General features: G+C 36.2%; 2 protein-coding genes across 3 annotated transcripts in view; one reads left to right on the plus strand and one right to left on the minus strand.

The window, feature by feature from the left end:
• The window catches only part of LOC114149750 (protein NLRC5-like), a 1,536,511-nt gene that overhangs the window by 853,505 nt on the left and 662,599 nt on the right, over positions 1-20,407 (minus strand). The window lies entirely within an intron of this gene.
• On the plus strand, positions 1,877-20,237 carry pip5k1ba (phosphatidylinositol-4-phosphate 5-kinase, type I, beta a). 2 transcript variants are annotated; one of them, XM_028025878.1, is made up of 15 exons: positions 1,877-1,997; positions 6,965-7,199; positions 8,873-9,003; positions 10,127-10,244; positions 10,348-10,500; positions 11,945-12,244; positions 14,821-15,005; positions 15,108-15,188; positions 16,048-16,096; positions 16,167-16,251; positions 16,339-16,479; positions 16,568-16,655; positions 17,454-17,550; positions 18,713-18,775; positions 19,961-20,237. In XM_028025878.1, the coding sequence occupies exons 2-15, from the start codon at positions 7,128-7,130 to the stop codon at positions 19,961-19,963; spliced, it is 1,566 nt and encodes a 521-aa protein (XP_027881679.1). In that variant the 5' UTR covers positions 1,877-1,997; positions 6,965-7,127; the 3' UTR covers positions 19,964-20,237. The 2 variants fall into 2 exon arrangements, with proteins under 2 accessions (XP_027881679.1, XP_027881680.1); XM_028025879.1 differs by lacking the exon at positions 18,713-18,775 and having other exon boundaries at positions 1,878-1,997.

Raw genomic sequence — 20,407 nt, forward strand, 5'->3', positions numbered from 1 at the left:
ATCGCCAGCCTCAACGTTGGGCTTTCACCTGGAGAAACAACTAAATTCAGGTTCATTTCTTTACTGAAATCTTTGAATGGTCTGGTTTTGATGTGAACGTTATTGGATCTGAACGTCCCTCTGATAATCCAAACAGACATGAAGCCCTTTATCTTCACAATATTTAGCTAAAATCTGTTAGGAAAGGGTCTCATAATGGGATATGCTGTTGGTTTTTAAAAACAAGAAAAAATTGCCTTCAGTTTTTGAGTTTTGGCTCAAAGTTTCACAATATTGTGGTTAAAGATGTTGGTGAAACGTCTGAGGAAGACAGAAAACATGTTTGATTTAAATTCAGTACAGTACAGCGAACACATCTGATGACAGGCTGATAAAGTCCCCAGTTTAGAGTTAAAATTCAATAGTTTTTAACATTTTAAAGAGGAACTTAAACCAAAATACCAGAAAAAAACTCCCAACCGTTCCTGAAATATGGAAGATACTGGAGTGTTTTAGAGTAACAATTAGATAAAAGCAGGATTAGTGAGTTTTATTTAGGTTTTATTAAAAGACCATTTTGAAAATGTTTTATACCCTTCTCAGTGATCACAGCAGACTGATTTCTTTTGTATGAAAGCAGTCAAACTTTTCTTTAATGGCTGTTCAGCTTTCTGCATGTTGTTGATATTTTGAATCTTTCTCTTTAACGATAAGCTTCAAATCTTTGAGGTCAGAATCATATTTATCTGAATCCATCAGATTCAAGTCAGGACTTGAACACTAACATCACTTCCAATCATAAGAAACATTTTTTGTAAAATTAAAAGATGATGCTTTGCCTATTCCCTCAGAATAAATTGTGGATTCTCAGTGCAGATTTAGTACTTTGACTGAACAAATTCAGGCATTTATAGCTGCAGTGTGTAACATTTATTAAAAAATAAGTTTTTACATATTTGTGAAAAACGTCACCATGTCATGACTGTACGGCACGAGACAGATAATCTGTGAAGAGATCCAACTCCTCCATGAGCTACTATTGAGGTTTGAAGAAATACACCAGGTTGGTGTAGCACTTTAGCATTAGTTTAGGCTAAAAGCCTTAGTGTAGCATTTTAGTGTTAGCTACTGCTAAATATTATGTTGGTGTAGCGCTTTAGAGCTAGCTACTGATAAATACTGTGTTAGCTACTGCTAAATATTATGTTGGTGTAGCGCTTTAGAGCTAGCTAATGATAAATACTGTGTTAGCTACTGCTAAATATTATGTTGGTGTAGCGCTTTAGAGCTAGCTAATGATAAATACTGTGTTAGCTACTGCTAAATATCATGTTGGAGTAGTGCTTTAGCATTAGCTAGTGCTAAATACTGGGTTGGTGAATCACTTTAGCGTTAGTGGAATTAATGTTTATGATTTGTTCTTTAGGGTTTTTAATTAGCGCTGCCTCCAAACTGGAAATGAATTTATAAACTCCTGGAAGTTTTCTTGCACATTCCAGTAAATTAAGCTCTTAATTCAGCAAACTTTTACGTCATCGTTTGGGTTTTAACAGATCTGTGAATCTTTCATCAAACTGGGTCATCAACAGGAAAACTGAAAGCTGAACACAAGAATCAAGGTGCAGAAATGGTCTAGTCAAAGGCCAGACCTCCACCTGAATGAAATGCTGTGGTGGTCAGAGTCATTGCTGTTGAAAGTGTGTCTACAACCTGTTGGGCCATGCAGTTTGGACTTGTTTTCCAATAAAACCTCCAGAACCTGGTTCTGCAGAACCTGTTCAGGAGGTTCTGGTGTGTTTTTAAATTCAGTGTTTGCAGCAGATCAAAACTCCAACTCAGACGAGGATGAGCACACCAGGTGGGCGGAGAGAGGCGCGAACAGAGGAAGACGGAGGGGAAGTGGTGAGGATGCCTTACAGTGGCAGCAGCAGTCGGCTCTTCGTCTCTCAGCAGCTCAGCTCACGTCAACCTGCTGCTGGAGTTTCCTCACGCCAGAACTCAGCATCCTGACGCTTCAGGTAAGACGTCTCCTCTTCCTCACACATCCAGCCTCTACCTGCCGGCTGTTGGGTTGACGTTTCCCCGGCCGGTTCCACTCAGCCGCCGTCCGGCCCGTCGGCTGGGCGTCCCGCTGCGAGAACATGAGCTGAAGATTATATCACAAGAGGAAATCAGCTCCACTTCCTCAGTCAGACTCTAAAAAAGTAAAATATCTGCTGCCAGCGTGAAAGGAGCACTTTCTGACATTTACATACATGTAAAGGCAGCAGGCAGGTTTAAATATTTGCTCTCCCTCACCTGAGCGTTTAGTTAAATACAGGCCTGTTTGCGGTTTACACCCAGCTCTAATGCAGGCCTCTTCATCACAGATACTTCAGCTACAGGAGTTGTGGTTTAACGCCGGGGTGTAACTTTTAAAAATACAAATTCAAAACTAAAAATAGAGGATTATGAAATAAAACTTACAGTTCCTCAAACAGAGAGATCAATCAGAAATGCATTACTATACTGTTTTGTCTCATCAAACAAATTGAATTAACTCCTTAGTCAGCTTTAATCCATTAGAAAGTCCGGTTCATTTGGGGAGGTGCGAACGCGCAACCAGACCAAAAACCCGAAACCTCGGTCTGGGTTCAGTTGAAGTGAACTCTGGTTGGGATTCAAAGCATATGTGAACAGCAAGAGGATCGGATGCTGCTCTAGAAGCAGGTAGAGGACTACAACACAGAGCATTCTGGGTAATTTAACCCAAAACAAACATGTGAGTCTAAAGCTAGCAGGAGAAAAGTCTTGTGGTCTTTTACCAAAAACAAAATAAAATTCTACAACCAGTAAAATCTGACGCCACTCCATTTTTGTTTGCATTTCATGAAGAAGGAAGTTTCACGTTGTGTCTTCTTCAGAGGTTTTTGTTTTGTTTCCTTCAGTAGTTTTTGGTGCAGCGCCACCACAGGCGAGGAGGGGAACAGAGTTTTCAAAAGATTTGGTCGGTTTGACTCAGTGCCGTTTGAAGGTGACCCACAGAGGCTGAAAATGTATCAAATGTTGCAATTTTGGTCCCAAATGGAGCCGAATATATCAAACTATGAGATGGGAGAATAACTTGAAGATTAAACAAAACGTTTTGGGTCAGTTCCAGTAGAGATGCAGTGTACAATGTGTTGAGGCCACAAATCATACTCCAATCTACGGAAATACAAGACGAGATGAAACATAAAGTCATTTTACAGTTTCAGGATTTTAGAGAACCAGTATGCACAAATGGAGAAACCAGGAAGTGTTTGGCTCATCAAAATTACCTCATCAAAAAAGTCCCAAAGAACCGAGAACAACATGTAGAGCTCTGGAGGCGTCACTACCTCTGTTAGGGTTCATGATTTAACAACAAGAAAGACAGATGGGAGGGGCACACTTCTGTTTATATACTAATTAGCACATTTAGTGCTTTTGCTAACTTTAAAACTTTTTAGCACACTAGCTTCCCCTTAACTCTAAAGCACTAATTTGCTGTTTAGCCTTTAGTTGAATAAAGTTCAACGTCGGTGTTGAAGCTTTTGTTATAAACTCCTAAGAATTCTTCATGTATGTAGATGTTTATATTCATGCTCTTATTTTGAAGTCCTCTCCCCACATTCTCCACTTGTGAGAATTACGTTTACTTTGTACTCAGATTACAGTAACCAGTTTAAAATCTACTGATGTCCTGCAGGCTTTCTGACCGAATCCCTGCTGTGGTGGAATTGGCTGAATTAGCATCAGAGCTAGCAAAACTCAACAACTGTAAACCTTAAACCATTCAAATCCTCCAGTCTGAGTGGATCAAACCAGTGAACGGCCATTATTAGAGTCCAGTCTGCCTCTATGAGAACAGTCATCAAACACCAAGTTGGTTGTTTTTGAATTAACTCAAGGAATCAAGTTAAATTAAGAATCATTGTTCCAACAGACAGTAGATAGATTGTATAATGGTTGTTGTTTACATTATATAACCTGATGTTGAGGTAACAGTTGAGGTAAAGGTCACATCAGCGCTAACTTCCTCACTTTCAGAACCCAGAATTGACACTTCTTCATCGGGTCGATTGTTCATTTTGTTTCTTCTTCCACAAAGTGTTTTCTGTTTGTTATTAGCATTTCACCATGAGGGGAAATAACTAAAAATAACTTTTATGGTTTCCTTACTTGAATTATGTCTCGGCTTTTCCAGTAGCCATTTTGCAGAGGTAAAACCAAGCATGCTGGAGCTTCAGTTGGGTTACTAGGTAACGGGGTGAGCTCAGCTGGGGTTGCTAGGTAACGGGATGAGCTCAGCTGGGGTTGCTTGGTAACGGGCAGTGCCTGCTGATTTGTGACTCGACATTCCGAAGGTTTTTGACATCAAAAACATGAGCTTATTGCCAAAAAACAGCTGTGTGGTTTTGTTTTAGGCAAAAATAGAAGGATAAAAACATTTAAAATGTTTCATATTAGATATTGATATTGGCCCAAATTTTTAGATCAGTTCACCCACAATTCAAATATTGTATTTTATTCTGGGAAAAGATTGTATGATGACAACAAATTAGCTTAAAATTCCACTTTAAAAAACCCATTAAGACTTATTTTTATCTACATTGTGGGGCAGAGTTATTGTCATTGTTGAGGAAACACTGCAAAAATCTTTTTATATCTTAGTGCAAAACTAACAAAACTAACTTACAAGTAACTTTTCAGCAAGATAAAGAAGTTTATTTTAAGTAAATAATTCCTTAATTTTAATTTTAGAACCATACAGATTGTTTCACTTATAACGAGACATTTTTCAAATGTTGTAAAAGAAATAATCTGCCAGTGAAAGTAATACTTTTTCCTAAATATGAAGGAATTACTGACTCCAAACAAACTCCTATATCTTGCTGAAAAGTTACTTGTTATGGAAACGTTATTTATTTCAAGTGTACTAAGATGTTTGGAGTAGAAACTTCACCCAAAATAATTTGGTAAAGATTGTTTTGCATTGTTTTACTTAGATTATGTTCTCTCTCTCTTTTCACACCTGCATCCTGTTAGCCAATCGGCTCCAGCGTCTCTCTCCCAGTATTTAACCTCCTCTCTTTTATTCTCTGTTATTAACCGCTCCCTGTTGTTTATCTGCTGTTGCTCCATATGTAAGTTGTTGTTTATTTATCATTAAGTTCACTTTTACTTCCCTCTTAATCTGCTACACCATCTACAAACCAAACCATCAGCCAGAAACCTAAAACTCTCACTGGGTCACATGTTTATGAACGGTTTATTTTTCCCTTCAGGTTTTTCTGCCTTGAATATCAATATGGAAACTAACGTCAAGCTGTGAGAACAGATCCCTGAAAAACGTTTATCTTTCTCTTGACGACTCTCCTCGACCCAGTTCACCTCTCCTCGAGTCAAAGCCACAAAACCACATCCTGAAGCAGAACCTTAAAATAAACAGCTTCTCTGGTTGTCTGTGCTGCTTTCTGCAAGTTTACTCATCGCTTCAAAACGCTTAATCTGAAAAATATTTTTAAAACAAAAGGTGTTGAGTAAGAAAGTGTCTCTTACATCAGACACCAAAAGAAACAAAAAAATGAGTAGAAAAAAATATTAGTTTCATAATTTCTGGTGGTTTGTTATAGAATTATGTTCTGGTTTTAACTAAATGGGTTTGTAGCCAATTAAAAAACAGCTGGAAAGAAATGGGTTAAATGAGGATTAAAATACATTGAAAAGTGAAAGAAATTCATGTCGGTTCCATAAAAAACTTAGTTCAACTACAGAAATGTTTTGTGAAACTAATTTGGGGAAAAAAGTAAATATCACTAAAAAAAATGGCCTTTTCCAAATATAATCTGGGTTCAGTAATGCATAAGAGTGTTAATAACTTTACCAAATTAAATAACTAATTAATCTAACTCAAGAGTGTAGATTAACCATCTCATGAAGCAGATCACTATTTCTGCTCCAGATAAAACTTTAATCGATGTCTGGAGCATCAATGTGATTAAGAATAACTGACAGGCGAATAAAACTCATTATTTTGCTCCTGATGAAAAACAGAACTGAGTTTTTACAATATAACAAACTGCTTCATTTCAGGTTTTAATCTACTTACCAGAAAACAGCTGGCTAAGCTAATGCTAGTTAGCTAAGCTAGGTTAGTACAAAATTACAATAGCCATGTGTGAATTTGGTAAATGAAATAAAAACAAATATGATGCTGGAAGGTTTTCCAGAAATGTATTTATTGTTTATTTAACTTTCATGTCTGTAAACATGTTAAGATTCACTATTTACTGGATAAAACCGTTGTTAGCTAGTAGATGTTAGCATTTGCTGTCTTACAGGCTCCTTTCACTCCTTTACTATTATGCTAAAACGATGAAAAATGTTAAATAATAAATAAAACTTAAGAGTTCAAGAGTAAAATACATGCATGGAAAACATATTTAACTTTAAACAGATTTTTCACAAATTATGATGCCCTGAATAGCCAGTTCTTTTGAAACTTCACAATTTCTCTCCTTCTGTTGTATTTATGAATAGTTTTTTTCTGCTAGATCAGTTGAACAGAGCTTCTCTTCTCTCACCTCATCCAGAATCTGGATTTGAATCCAGAACCTTCAGAGCCAAGAGATGAGGAAACTTCTCAGTCATGAACAAACCTTTGTTTTGTCCCGTTTGCGTTTTGGGAAACTCAGGATCTAAGCTGTAAGCCCTGATTGCTGCTCATTGTTATGAAAGTGGGAGATTTTCTGTGTGTAACAGGTTTTACAATCCTCTTTAATTGGGACCGAGGGTTATTGTGGAGGATTCTGGAGCTAAAGGCTTACAAAAACTGAAAAGTACCTCAGAGTTATGGAGTAGCTCAGACAGAACAGCCTGTACAAGGTCAGGCTCCATGCAAGGAAAATAATTAACATCTTCTTTTGGTTTCTACAAACTAAACTGATATAATTATCTTTATGCAAATGTCTTCTCTCAACAGGAGCTGCCAGCTGGGGAAATGAAGTTTCCATGAAGCCCATCAGTCGTAAAGCTGTGCATCGTTGGTTCATTCATTAGTGAGCGCAAAAAAAACCAGGAAGTCAGTGAAAGTTGGAGGAAGAACAGCCGAGCTTCCCTTTGATTAAGTTCTCTAAATCCAAAAGATGTCAACAGAGACTGTCGACAAGGAAGGAAGAGGAACCAAAACCTCTAAAACCTCAAAGGATCACAAAAAGGTAAAAAAAAAAATTTAATAAAATCCCATCATTTGTCAAATTAGTTTTGACTTTCTAGTGGATTTTTAAACTACTATTTCAGACATATTTAATTATTGACAGTATTTTTAATGTTGAAATGTTAGGTGCAACTTTCTCATTAAGTGTCATGTGAGAGTCATTTATCAATGCAAATGTTTTAGTATCAGACCAAAATATTTAAAAGGTTTAGCCATTTAAACAACAATGATTTCACTTTACTCTATTTAGAAGATTTCAATCAATAGAGTTTTATTAGATAAGATAATCCATTATTTCCCACGAGTGAGAAATTTAAGCTGCTACGGCAGAAAGTGGACAGAACAAAAGATTAACAGAAATAAAACAGGACAGTGCAGAAAAGCACCATAATATCTAAGAAATAAAAATATGAACATTTCAATTCTACTTTGGTGTAATCTGCAGCAGCTGCATGATCATTAAAACGGCCAAAATGTCTGAAATATTTTTACAAATCTGTTGAATTCATGATACAAAGAATTAGGACAGTTCCTGCTGATGATTGTATATAATAACTGACCTGCTGAACAAGTTGGAACCATTTTTTACAATGAACGGTACTGATGTCATCATGGTTTTCAAAACTAACCTCCAGCAACCTGATTATGTCTTGTTATAATTGGTTTTGAAAGTAGAAGTATGTAAATAACAGCTGTAGATCACTGTGTAAACTGGTGAGTATTTTTTTCTTTTAGGTCAATATTAAACTTTTTCAAATAAACATTTCTGGGGGGATTTTTCATAAGCCGATTAACTGAATTGTTGAAGCATTCAAGATTAAAATTAGGAGTTATTTTTAGGCTAACTGTAACCATCAAAATCTCATAAAAACAACATTTTCCTAACTTTGTCTAATCTATGAACTGCCCTAAATCAAATGTAGTTTCCTTTAATTATTTTGAGACTTAATACCATACAGTGCTAAACATTACATTTCATTATTTGGTAGCACTTAGAAATATAGATGTCTGCTTTATTCTTTCTTGGTTAAATTAACAAGTTCAGTTGTCCTCTGCAGTAAAAGCTAATAATTTTGTATAGTTTTGGGCGTTTATGTTGCCAAATGTAAAATAATAACTTTTTTTTATTTATTTCCTTCTTGTTCATGCAAGCTAGCTTTAAAAAGCTGCAGGCTATAGATGAGTGTCACTTTAAAAATACAAATGGACACAGATAAGATCAGATTACATGCAGAACTAGTCCAGTATATGTGGAGAGGAACATGATATCGTGTTTTTCCCCGAAATGGATCTAAGCTATTTACACTAACGTTCAGCTAGCAAGTGGTGCTAGCCGTTAGCGGCTACACGTTAGCATAATTCCAAACAGCAACACGGGCCCAGTGAGGCTGAAAGCGGCTAAACATCCGAACATTTCTGTCTGTTTATGAGTCGCCGCCACCGCTGAACACGTTTACAAGCTAATTAACAGGAAGCCACGTCCAGCTGAGGGAGTCAACAGAGTCATTAACATGATTTATCCCGAGGGAAACCTGCTAATCCCGACACTTTTAACTAGACCAAATGTTAGCAGATGCTAAATATAGCCTGTCCGTGAGGGGGGGGTGTAAAGGTTATGCGTGGAGACAAGAAAAATTAATTAGTTTTTTTTAAATTTCTAAATGTGTTTGTCAGCCCACACCAGAGGCCCTGAAAGGAGCCATCCAGCTGGGAATCGGCTATGCTGTTGGAAACCTGAGCTCCAAACCCGACAGAGATGTTCTGATGCAGGACTTCTCCATGGTAGAAACCGTCTTCCTACCCAGGTAAATATTTACATACAGTACAAATAGATTTAAATCAATTTCAACTAAATAAAAAACAGCCTTTTAGTGCAGAAATGAGTGGAAAAACAACCCGTGTTCTCACATTTTGTTTATCCTGTATAGTAAATGGAGATTTGACTGTTTTTCCTCAGAGGATTGAGAATAGTTCAAGCTCAGTTACCCACTGGTGGATTTTATTAAGGGTGAAGTGGCTCACCACCCAGGGCGGCGCATCCTGTGGGGGCGGCTGCACTCTGAAGAAATTTTCTATTACTTCTTAAATGGATCTAGAATGGATTAGCATACAAACTGGTCAAACATGGACTGATTTAATGTTTTATTTGCTGTTGCATAGTCTCATAATGAAATAATCTGCTTATTAATTTGTGTCTATTCATAACGTGGAGGGAAAAAAGCTAAATAATTATTTTAAACCAAATCAATTGAGGTAAAGCTCCTAAAAGATCGAACTTCCTGTTTCTCTGAGGTATAAATAAGACTTTCTGTCCTACCATCACAAACATAAATGTATAATTTGGACTTGCATTGCAGATACAGTGCAGTTATAGCTGACATTTCTTAGTGTGATAATACCAGGGTATTTTAGGTGGAAATCTAGTTTATTTCTGTTGGAAAAGTGAAAATGGATGTTTGAGTTGAATAATATTCCACAATTTATGGCAGAAATGATTCACCAGGTGGAAAACCAACTTTATTAGTCAAAATGAAATATTTGGCAATAATATTATCCAGATCTATTGACTAGAAAACATTTTTGTGACACTAAGATAAGAAAGTGAAAGGTTTAACTTCAACCTTCTGAAACGTAAGAGTCTTTGGTCGCCAGTGATTGTGGCACAATTTACTTTGTATGAAATATTTCTGAACATTTCTTTGCTTAAGCTTGAATCCTTCAATGTAGAACAAATTACCGGAGGAAAACGCACGTTTATGCACAGTGTTGGTTTAATTTTACAAAAACAAGCCGTCATTCTTGGTCAGACATTATCTGGAAATGTGATGCCATGGAAAACACTTTAGCAATGCTTAGTTTACCCTCTTCGACTGGTCAAACAGCCTCACCAGTTAACTAACCACCATTTTTTATTACTATGATCTCCAGTGATGGCAGCAACCTGACTCCGGCGCATCACTTCCCAGATTTCCGTCTGAAAACGTACGCACCGCTGGCCTTCCGCTACTTCAGGGAGCTGTTTGGGATCAAGCCTGACGACTATCTGGTGAGCTGAAACCACAACGTCAAACTGACTCGTCACCATGGTGATGTGAGTTTCCTTGCAACTGGTTGCGAAATGGTCCGACTGTTGCGTCACTCTGTCTCAGTACTCCATCTGCAAGGAGCCGCTGATAGAGCTGTCCAACCCCGGCGCCAGCAGCTCCTGGTTCTACCTCACCAGCGACGACGAGTTCATCATCAAGACGGTGCAGCACAAAGAGGCGGAGTTTCTGCAGAAGCTGCTTCCTGGTTACTACATGGTGGGTTGCTGAGTCAAACGTTTCCCAGCAGTGACATCACAAGACGCTCGGCTTCCCACAAAGCACTTTGCAGTTTTCTTGCACTTAAATCTTTCAGATCACATTTATAACCAGAATGAAAACCGAAAGCTGTTTTCAAATCAACATTTTATTTAATAAGGAAAGAATATACTGAGAAATATACTTTTAAATTAGCCTATTATGCTTCTTTGAACAGGTTAGGATCGGTCCGTGGCCTATACAAAACATGTTCATTACATTATTTGCACAAAATAAATCTTGGATAATGAGATTTTAGCAGTTTTAGGGTGTCATGTCACTTTAAATCCAAATAAGCTGCTGCTGGCCTCAACCCCTGAACTCAACATTTACACTCGCACATGAAAATGGATGCAAACAGATGCACAATTATACAACCGAACATCTTTGAATAGCAGAAGTGGAGCCTTCTTCATAACCAGCAGTGGTTTCTGCATGCTAAGTCAACAACTAAACACTTGTCTTTTCCAACAGCCATTTTACATGGCATACAGCGGTAAAACCAGCTGACCAAACATCCTGGAACTCTACTGGGGTTGCTAGGTAACAGGACTGAATTCCGCTGGGGTTGCTAGGTAACGGTCAGTGCCTGCTGATTTGTGACGTGACATTCAGAAGATTTTTGAAACGGCTCATTTTCCAGAAACTAAAAACTGAGTGGGTTTTTGCTTTTTTAAGTGCTTTTGCTGTTTTTAGAAGCAGTAGAAATGGAAATATAAAAATATGCAACATGTGAATTTTGAATAATAGGTCCTCTTTAAATTCACAAGCCAAATCCAGACCTGATATAAATAGACCTCCTGCCCTGTGAAATCCTTCAATAGAACCCTTCTGACAACTTGAAGTAGGCTAAAAGATATGAAAAAGCAACACATAACTGGATCTAAAGAATCGAAGTTACTGATGAAAAACAGTCATTTCTAAAGTTTTGGCTCCAGAGAATCTTTATCCACACATGGAGAAAATAATGAAACTTTCCCACCTAAAAGAAACATTTTATTTCCAGTTTATTTTTTTATAAGACTAAGATTCACTTCGTCATTCAGCACCAGGTGAAAGACGGTGCAGAACCAACTTTTATTACATTATTACATAAAAACATCAGAATTAAAAAAAGCATGTAAAAATAAACAATATCATTCAGTGGTGCATATTAAAAACACAAAATATAAAAAATACAACTGAGATCAGAATAATCTGTGTAGCATTTTTTGGTTTAAATTAAAGAAATTATAACTTAAAAATGTTTTTTATATTTAATTGGGTTATGTTTAAGATTTGTTCTATTTTAATTGAACAAAACATTGAAAAAATGAAGGAATTTCTAGGGGAAAAAATGCTTAAAAGAAACCATTGAACTCCACCGTGTCTTCATGTCGTCTTCCCTGTTTGGTTCTCATTTCAGAATCTGAACCAGAACCCGCGGACGCTGCTGCCCAAGTTTTACGGCCTGTACTGCATCCAGTGCGGCGGCGTGACGGTTCGCATGGTGGTGATGAACAACGTTCTGCCTCGAGCCATAAAGATGCACTTCAAGTACGACCTGAAAGGCTCTTCCTACAAACGCCGCGCTTCACGCAAGGAGCGCGTGAAGAACTCGCCAACGTACAAAGACCTGGACTTCCAGGAGATGCACCAGGACGGGCTTTTCTTCGACCCGGACACCTACAGCGCCCTGATGAAGACCCTGCAGAGGGACTGCAGGGTGAGCAGCAACGCACTGCAAAAACACAAAACATCACCAAGCATTTCTCAAGGTTTTAGTGGAAGTAACTCGGTACATTTGAAATAAGACAAAACTAACTTACAAGTAACTTTTCAGCTTGTTTGGCCAATAATTCCTTAATATTGATGAAAAGCTTCTAGTTATAAGGAAATCTGCCAGTGGAACAAGACATTTTATCTTATAACATGGAAAAATGTCTTATTTGCTTAAAACAAGAACTTTTTCATCAATACTAATGAATTATTGACTTAAAACAAGCTCCTTTTTCTTGGTAAAAAATATTTGTAGTTATGTTAGATAATTGCAATAGAAAGAAAAATATTTGGTAATATTTTCTTTTTGCAGTTTTCCATTAGTACTACCTACTAGTAAAGCACTAATCATGAATATTAGCTCCACTAATGTTAAAGTGGAATTCAACACTGCAAAAACATAAAATCTTACCAAGTGGGTTTTTTTAGTCTAGTTTCTATTCAAATATCTTTTGTTGTCCACTTGAAATAAAACAAAACTTGCAAGTAACATCGTCCAAAATGATCTAGTTATGAAGACATAATTCCTTAGTGTTGGAAAAATATTAAGGAATTATATCATTTATACCAAAACATTTGTCTTGTACGTGTATTTTTATTACGTTGTACTTTTTACTTTTACTTGAGTAATTTTATTATGAAGTATTTCTACTCTTGAGTAAAATTTCTGGATTTTCTAACAACTGAATGAAAAACAAAAACATTTTAACCAGAAATTCACCAGACAGACACACACCTGCAGGTTCTGTTAAAGTTTTATAAGTTTTTATTGAAAGAAACTGATTTTGTTTTTTTTAATAAATTACTGTCATTTTGGTCATTAAAATAACAAAATTTCCACTTGAATTTGCACTTTGGTCCATCTGATGATGCAATTTTTAGATATTAAACGATTATTTGATACTTTTTACAAAATACTTTTTTACTCAAGTAATTTCTTGAACGGCTACTTTTTACTTTTACTTGAGTAAAATTGATTATTACTGATTGTGACACATAAAAGGACAACAACTCTAAGTCTACAGCCAGAGTGGTTTTAGTTAGAAAGGCCTAGTCAAAGTCACAAAAGTGGTTGCGTTTGCATCGTATTGCAGTAGGAAAAACTGCAGAAGTTTCCAGAATCTACATTTTAACTTCATGTTTCCACTTAACTGGAGATCATGTGGTTCTAAAATACAGAAATGAAGGTTTCTGAACACAAAGGGAGCGACGCTAACTGCTTCCAGCTGATCACTAATAGAAATAAATCTGAGCTTACACAGAAGTATTCATTAGTGGCGAGAGAATCAGCAGCTGGAGCTTATTCCCACTATCGGCTTGTTGTTCCATCGAATTCCCCGGACCAAACACTCAAAGAAATTGAGTCTCAATCAACTTATCGCTTCAGTCCACAGCGGGTTTCGCTCTTTGCTCCTCGCTAAGCCGATGATCGCCGCACAATTCCCCACTTTGATGACGTTACGCAACACAACAGAGCAGCAGGCTGAGCCGCGCCAACATCTCTGCTTCCATGTCTGTTGTTTTATAAAACGGAAACAACAATGGCCACTTGATTAAGAATTAGCACCTGATCAGCTCTAACTGGTCGGCTGTGTGTAACATCAGTCTGTGTGTTGGGTAACTCGGTGTGTTAAGAGTCTCTTTGTTTGTGTTCAGAGGCTTAGAGCGTACTGTACTTTCTGGTTTAGCCTTTTCAAACTTTAATACCAGCTTACGTGAATCCCAGAGTTCATTTTCTATCTTTTTAAACTAGAAATGCTTCAAACAATACTTTAAAAAGTCACATGTCAACTATTGTAAGGACTTTAACTCTTCATCCCTGTTTAGTTATTTTTTTTCAAACTGTATGATGTAATGTTCAATGCATACTTCTAAAGTGGATCTTACCAACCACCTGCTAATAGCTAAATTCTGCAAATTCGCTCTAAATAATGTTACATTGGCTATTTTCAAAGTTCAAACACCAAATATATCTTAACATGATACATGCAGTGAAAACTGTCTTTGCACCAACACAGAAGAATTAACTTGGCTAATAAATTAGATTCTGATCAAGCTAACAGCTAATTAAAATCAAGCTAATGGCTAATCAGAGTCAAGCTAGCAACTATTTGCTGTTAAGCTAAAAAATTCTAATCAAAACTTTGGTGTCAGGCTAATGGCTAACCAGTGGTTAGTGTCTTAGTTGTTGTGAATTTACGATGCTGTATTAGGAAAATTGTAGATTTAAAAAAAAAAAAATTCCACCAAAATAGTTTGAGACGAATCTCAGAAATTTTCTAGAAAAAGTGGAGAAAAAAACAACTTATCAGTTAGCGTAGCAAACATTTGAGAGAATTGAAAACAGAAAAATCCACTAGTATAGAAATTGAAATAAAAAACTTTAAATCTTGTATATTTTGGTCTATATAGGATGACTGTTAGCATTAATGTTAGCTAAACTAATGAAAATTCCTCATCGATGCTCCAAAACAATCTTAAATAGCTGGTATTCAGTTCTCCTCCTTACTTCTGGCTCCTCAGGTCCTGGAGAGCTTCAAGATCATGGACTACAGTTTGCTGCTGGGCGTCCATGTGCTGGACAGGAAGTCGCTGAGCAGAGGGAACCGCTGCGACAGCAGGAGGGGACAGAAAGTCCTCTACTCCACCGCCCTGGAGTCCATCCAGGGGAACCTGAAGGACCCAGAGCCGGTCGCAGACGACGACACGTGAGCAAACCTTTCATTATTAAAAAACCGAATTATTCTCCAACCAAACTGGTGATTATGTCTGTTTAAATAAATCAAAATAATGGTCACGTCTCTCTCCAGGTTGGGTGGGATCCCTGCAAAACACAAAGATGAAAACCTGCTCATCTTTTTAGGAATCATTGATATTCTTCAGTCATACAGGTAACACAAAAAACACCGACAGCAAATTAGGAACAAAGGAGTGAATTTCAACTGAAAATTTTAGTTTTTTAGATTAATCTCAGAAATTTTCAAGAAAGAAACTTGGACATTTCTTTTTGCTTTTGAATCTCAGACATTTCCAAATTCTTTTTAAAAAGAAATTGACAATAACCTGAACATTTACATTTATTCTAGCAACATTTCCACTTCACTTTTAAAACTGAAATTTTGAATTTATTCCTAGAAAATAATTCTGAGAGCAACTCAAAACTTTTTGTTCTTGCAAATTTTTGACATTTGAAATCCAGAAACTTCCCTGTTTTTTCTAGAAAACCTCTGAGATTTATCCTAAAATTTGAGTTTTTTTTGCCAAAGAAAAAAAAACTTGTGAAAAACTCAGTTATTTTTGCTCATCTTAACATCTATAAATGTAGAGCTGAAGAGCTGATCTGTTTATTGTTTGTTTTAATTGACCAATAAATAGTTGGACAGTAAAAGGTGCTTAATAGTAGATTTGTTTGTTTTTTTTATTTTACAGAATTTGAACCAGCTGAATTTCAAACTGTCACTTGAATTCTGGGTAGAAAATGTTTACAGAAAAAGAAGTTTGTTTTTTTTCTAATATTAAAAGCATATTTAACACATTTGTTCTGTTTTGGCTTAATATCCGCTCTCAGTTGGTTGTTCTTTCACCAAATGTCTTTTTTGACTCTGTTAACAATTAGTAGGCTACTAAATTAGTTGATCATTTTGATCATGATTAGTCGGATTAATCATTAAAAGTGATCTTTAGGCACTATGTATTGTTTTCTGTTGAAATTTGATTTATCTTTGGTAATTTTCCTTGTTTTTTCTTCAGGTTCATTAAGAAAGTTGAGCACTCCTGGAAGGCTCTCGTCCACGACGGGGTCAGTTTGTAAACCTATTTTACTCACAGATTCATAAAAACATTTTATTTGACCGTTTCTCTGCTTACAGGACACCGTATCGGTCCACAGGCCCGGTTTCTACGCAGACAGGTTTTTAAAATTCATGGGAACGACTGTTTTCAGAAAGCTTCATCGTAAGTTCAACGTTCTGCTTTATTTGCCCTCCGTTTATAGTCGGTTTGTGTTTCATGAGTTTGTATTTTCTGTTTTTGTAACATCAGCTTTAAGAGGAGCGTCTTCGAAGAGGAAGAGGAGTTCCCTACAGGTGGGGAAGGCGGCGTCTCAGGAGTTTCTGTCCACGCAGAAAGAGAAGGAGAAAGAGGAGAAGAAGGCGCAAAGCATGGACAACCTGGATGGAAACTGTAACATAAACTTTACCTCCATTTTTTATTTAAATGTAATTTTTATTTTTTTTTAGCGTTTCTGATTCACTTTCTGGTGTTTCAACAGTTTACAGTTCCTCCAAGCAACCAGATCTTCTTCCCAAATCTGCTCTGACTGAATCCATCCGAAACGACGAAGAGGAAGCTGAAAACAGGTACTTCGTCTCCATGGCAACCATCTACATCCTGTTGTTTTCAACAATAACAGGAAGAAAAAAAACGTTGTTTCCTGATATGAAAACCCCAAATACTGAACTCGGTTCACCTGATATAATTCACCTGATTTTGACTTAAAAATAATTTTGGAATCATTTTATTAAGAGGTCTTCCATCTAAAGTGACAACAGTTTGTGTTTTTAAAGCAGATATTTTCTCCTAAAATGCACAGAGGTGGGTAAAGTATCAAAACATTTTACTCAAGTAAAAGTAAAAAGTATTCGTCCAAGAAATTACTCAAAAGTGAAAAAGTATTTGGTAAAAAGTCTAACTGATCAAATTATCAATTATTTAATATTTTTGAAATTAAATCGTCAGACGGACCTAAATATACAGTTAAATAGAACTTTTGGTATTTTAAGGACCAAAATGACAATAATTCATATAATTAACACAAATGACAAAATCAGGCAAAAGAATTGTATTTTTCCAAATCAGTTTCTTTCAATAAAAAACTGAAACTTTACAAAAACTGCAGGTGTGTGTCTGAATTTTTGGTTAAAACATGTTTGTTTTTCATTTATTAAGAAAAATATCCAGAAATTTGACTCAAGTAAGAGTAAAAATAATTCATAATAAAATTACTCAAAGTACAGCAAAGTAAATATACTCCTAAAAGTAATTTTTTTCCACAAATTACTGTAATTGAGGTAATGTAACTACTTATTACATTACATGATAACTCTGAAAATGTTAAGTGCATAAAAATCTAAAACATCTTTTTTCTTCTGTCCCAGTGAAGATCGCAGGGACTCCAGCTCCACTTTAGCTCTGGACGATCCGCTGCCGTCGCTCAGCAGGAGCCAGTCAGACTCTGAGTTGGATGTTTACTTGGTATGAAACAGTTTCATCCACACCTCTAAATGGTTCCAAGTTACAGATAATAAACACTATATTTTTAATAGATCTGCGTTGGTCCTTTCTGCTAAATGCAACGCTGCTGACCAGCTAGAATAAAATTCGAGATAATCTCATTTATTATCACTTGTGCTTGATGGAAGAAAGGAAATTTAGACTCATATTTCATCAGACTGGATTTGTTTTTATAAAAATCCATCCATCCAGTTGATTTTTAAGGGAGAAAATAAAAATGACATATAATTTTCATAATTTTTCACAAGAAAACGTTTTAAAAGTGCCCCTCAGTCAATAAAACATAAATAAAATCTAGATACTCCCCCTCCCCTAAGCTAAAATGTTATGTGCAGTGGATAAAAAAAAAAAGTTAGCTCTAATCATAAACATATAGCATAAGCTAATGCTGGGATGCTAATGCGTCACACCAACACGGTATTTAGAAGCTAATGCTAACCCGCTAACTTTAAATTATATCTGCCCTCGAAACACTACAACCCTTGAGCACCCATTTAATTTCTATGTAATAACTAATATGCACTATAATTACATGTTTATCTTATTCTCAACTGTCCGTTTTTTATTTTGTTCTTGTACTTTTCCTGTTTTAAATAAAGTTATTGTGAAAAAAAACGGACAAAACGTGATGAGAGGAAACGGAACAGCATTCACCTCCTTCAAAATAAGAGCGTGGATATAAACGACTGACAGCTTGAAGGAATGTTAACTGTCGATAATCAAATTTTAAACACAGATGTCGAACTTTTTTCAACTTAAAGTTTGCAAAACAGCCAAGAAAATATCCAGAAAAATGTATTTGCAGGAAGCTAGGTGCTAAATGTTTTGAAAGTTGGCAAAAACTCTAAACAAAAAGTTAGCTTCTCTATTATCATATTAGCGGAAGTGCGCCCACCATTGTCTTATTATTTATAATAAGTTTATTGTTATTGAGTAAAACCTCATCAGTTTATAAGGAGTTGCCAACATTTTAGTTCTGAGATGCTTTTTTTGTTTTTGTAGGCAGTGTAGCTTCTAATATTTCCTTTCTGTGACAGATTATCACATACACCTTTAAAGCTACCCGCTTTTTAAAATAACATTCAACATTTCTTTACAAAATGTGGCCTTAATACATTTTCAGCCTCACACAGACTCGCCCAGGCGACCCAGCTGGAGCTGTTTGTGTTGCAACATCCATAAAAATGTAAGCATTAAATTACATCTCCAAACATTTCCAGTCACTTGTTTCTCTTATTCTTTAAATCAGAGACGCTGAGGGTCTTCTGGGGATTCGGTTTTCCCTTCATCAGACGTTCTGGGACAAAAATAGAAACCCGTAGATTATACTCAGTGACTCATGATAAGTAAGCTCCCCTGCAGCCATGAGATGTTACTGTTAATGACAATCATCTTCCTGTTTTTCACTCTCATGCAATTTGTCTCATCGTTAAAATACTTCCTCAATTGATGGTTGCGGTTTCAAGGGTCAAAAGTTCCCGCTGTCATCGTCCAACCTGAGTGACTCAGCTCAGACTTTTTCCCTTTTGCTCTCCAGCCTGGGAAAACCTCAGTGAATTCGCTTACATAACCATCAAATCCTCATTCGGGCTTATATGGCGCTGTTTTCCAGCCCGTGTTGAGCAGACGTCCGAGTTAATCTGATCTCAGAGGCTCAGGCGGAGCACAGAGAAATTCAACAACTGGAACACGGACACAAAAAAGAAATTTAGTCTGCATAAACTTATTTAAATGCTGTCCTTCTACTAGCTTGGGTACAAAATTTAACCTAATTGTTTATTTTCCTCCATTTTTTAAAATCTATTTGAAACCAAAATAAATCTTTCTGCACATTATAAACAATCTAATAACCCATAAGAAATTTTATCTGACTAAAAATGTCAAATTAAATAATTAAAAATTGTATATAAACACAGAAAATACTTTAACAGTTAATCCGCTTAATTTTAAGATGCCAAAAAATAAACTAAGGTCTATTTTTATTTTAAAACTGCCATCTTGTAGTTTAAAATAACACAAATACCTGATTTTGGTGAGTTAAAAGTTGAAAATGTTTAAAAACAGGAAATGCCTAATGTGTAGAAACAAATATGAGCCACCAGGGGGCGACAATGCACATTTGTAAAAAATTATTTTATTTTTATAAAGATAATAAATGCAGGATTTTTGCAACAATTTTCAACAGAACATACAAAAGCCAAGAATTTACATGTGACAAATGACATTAATAAATGCAAAATAAATATAAAAAGTTCAGTAATGAGACACACAGGGTCAGGCAGCTGGAATAAAATAAGTGCTATTTTTTAGTCATTTGTGTTTTTCCTGAAAGGTATTAAATAAGAATTATGTTTTATTTTTCCTTTTCCAGTGAGGAAGGACTTGTGAGAAAACTTTTAAAAGACTACAAGCAGCAACATGCTGGTTCCCGCCTGCCTGCGTCACTCTGATCCTCCATCATCGTCATTTTCTGTGTTGTCATCAATGTGCCAAATCACTGTAGATCCATTATGATTCTATTAATAGAAGGTGTTTGTTTGTGGTTTGAGATCCACTGTTCTGACAAAAAACAAAAACACTAAGCTGCCACTGCTTCTTCCTCTTTCACTTTGTTGTTCACTGTGCTGGCAGTAAATATTTAATTTTCACTTTGTTCTCTTTTGTTTCTTCTTCTTTGTTTTACTATAAATATGAAACTTTCTCAGCGGCTGGATCCCTGAGGACAGAAATGACTTTCCCAGAAACGGAGTTCAGAGGTGATTCTGTTACCTGTAGTATCACAGTGCAGGTTGGACTGCTGTGTTTTTACATACCGTAT

This window comes from Xiphophorus couchianus, chromosome 8 (genome assembly GCF_001444195.1).
Source record: "Xiphophorus couchianus chromosome 8, X_couchianus-1.0, whole genome shotgun sequence".
In the NCBI taxonomy this organism is placed as follows: Eukaryota; Metazoa; Chordata; class Actinopteri; order Cyprinodontiformes; family Poeciliidae; genus Xiphophorus; species Xiphophorus couchianus.

Coding starts and splice junctions, on each gene's coding strand:
- pip5k1ba (XM_028025878.1), top strand. CDS start 7,128: ATGTCAACAGAGACTGTCGACAAGGAAGGAAGAGGAACCAAAACCTCT. Junction 15,006..15,107: donor CCGGTCGCAGACGACGACAC/GTGAGCAAACCT, acceptor GTCTCTCTCCAG/GTTGGGTGGGATCCCTGCAA. Junction 16,656..17,453: donor GAAGAGGAAGCTGAAAACAG/GTACTTCGTCTC, acceptor CTTCTGTCCCAG/TGAAGATCGCAGGGACTCCA.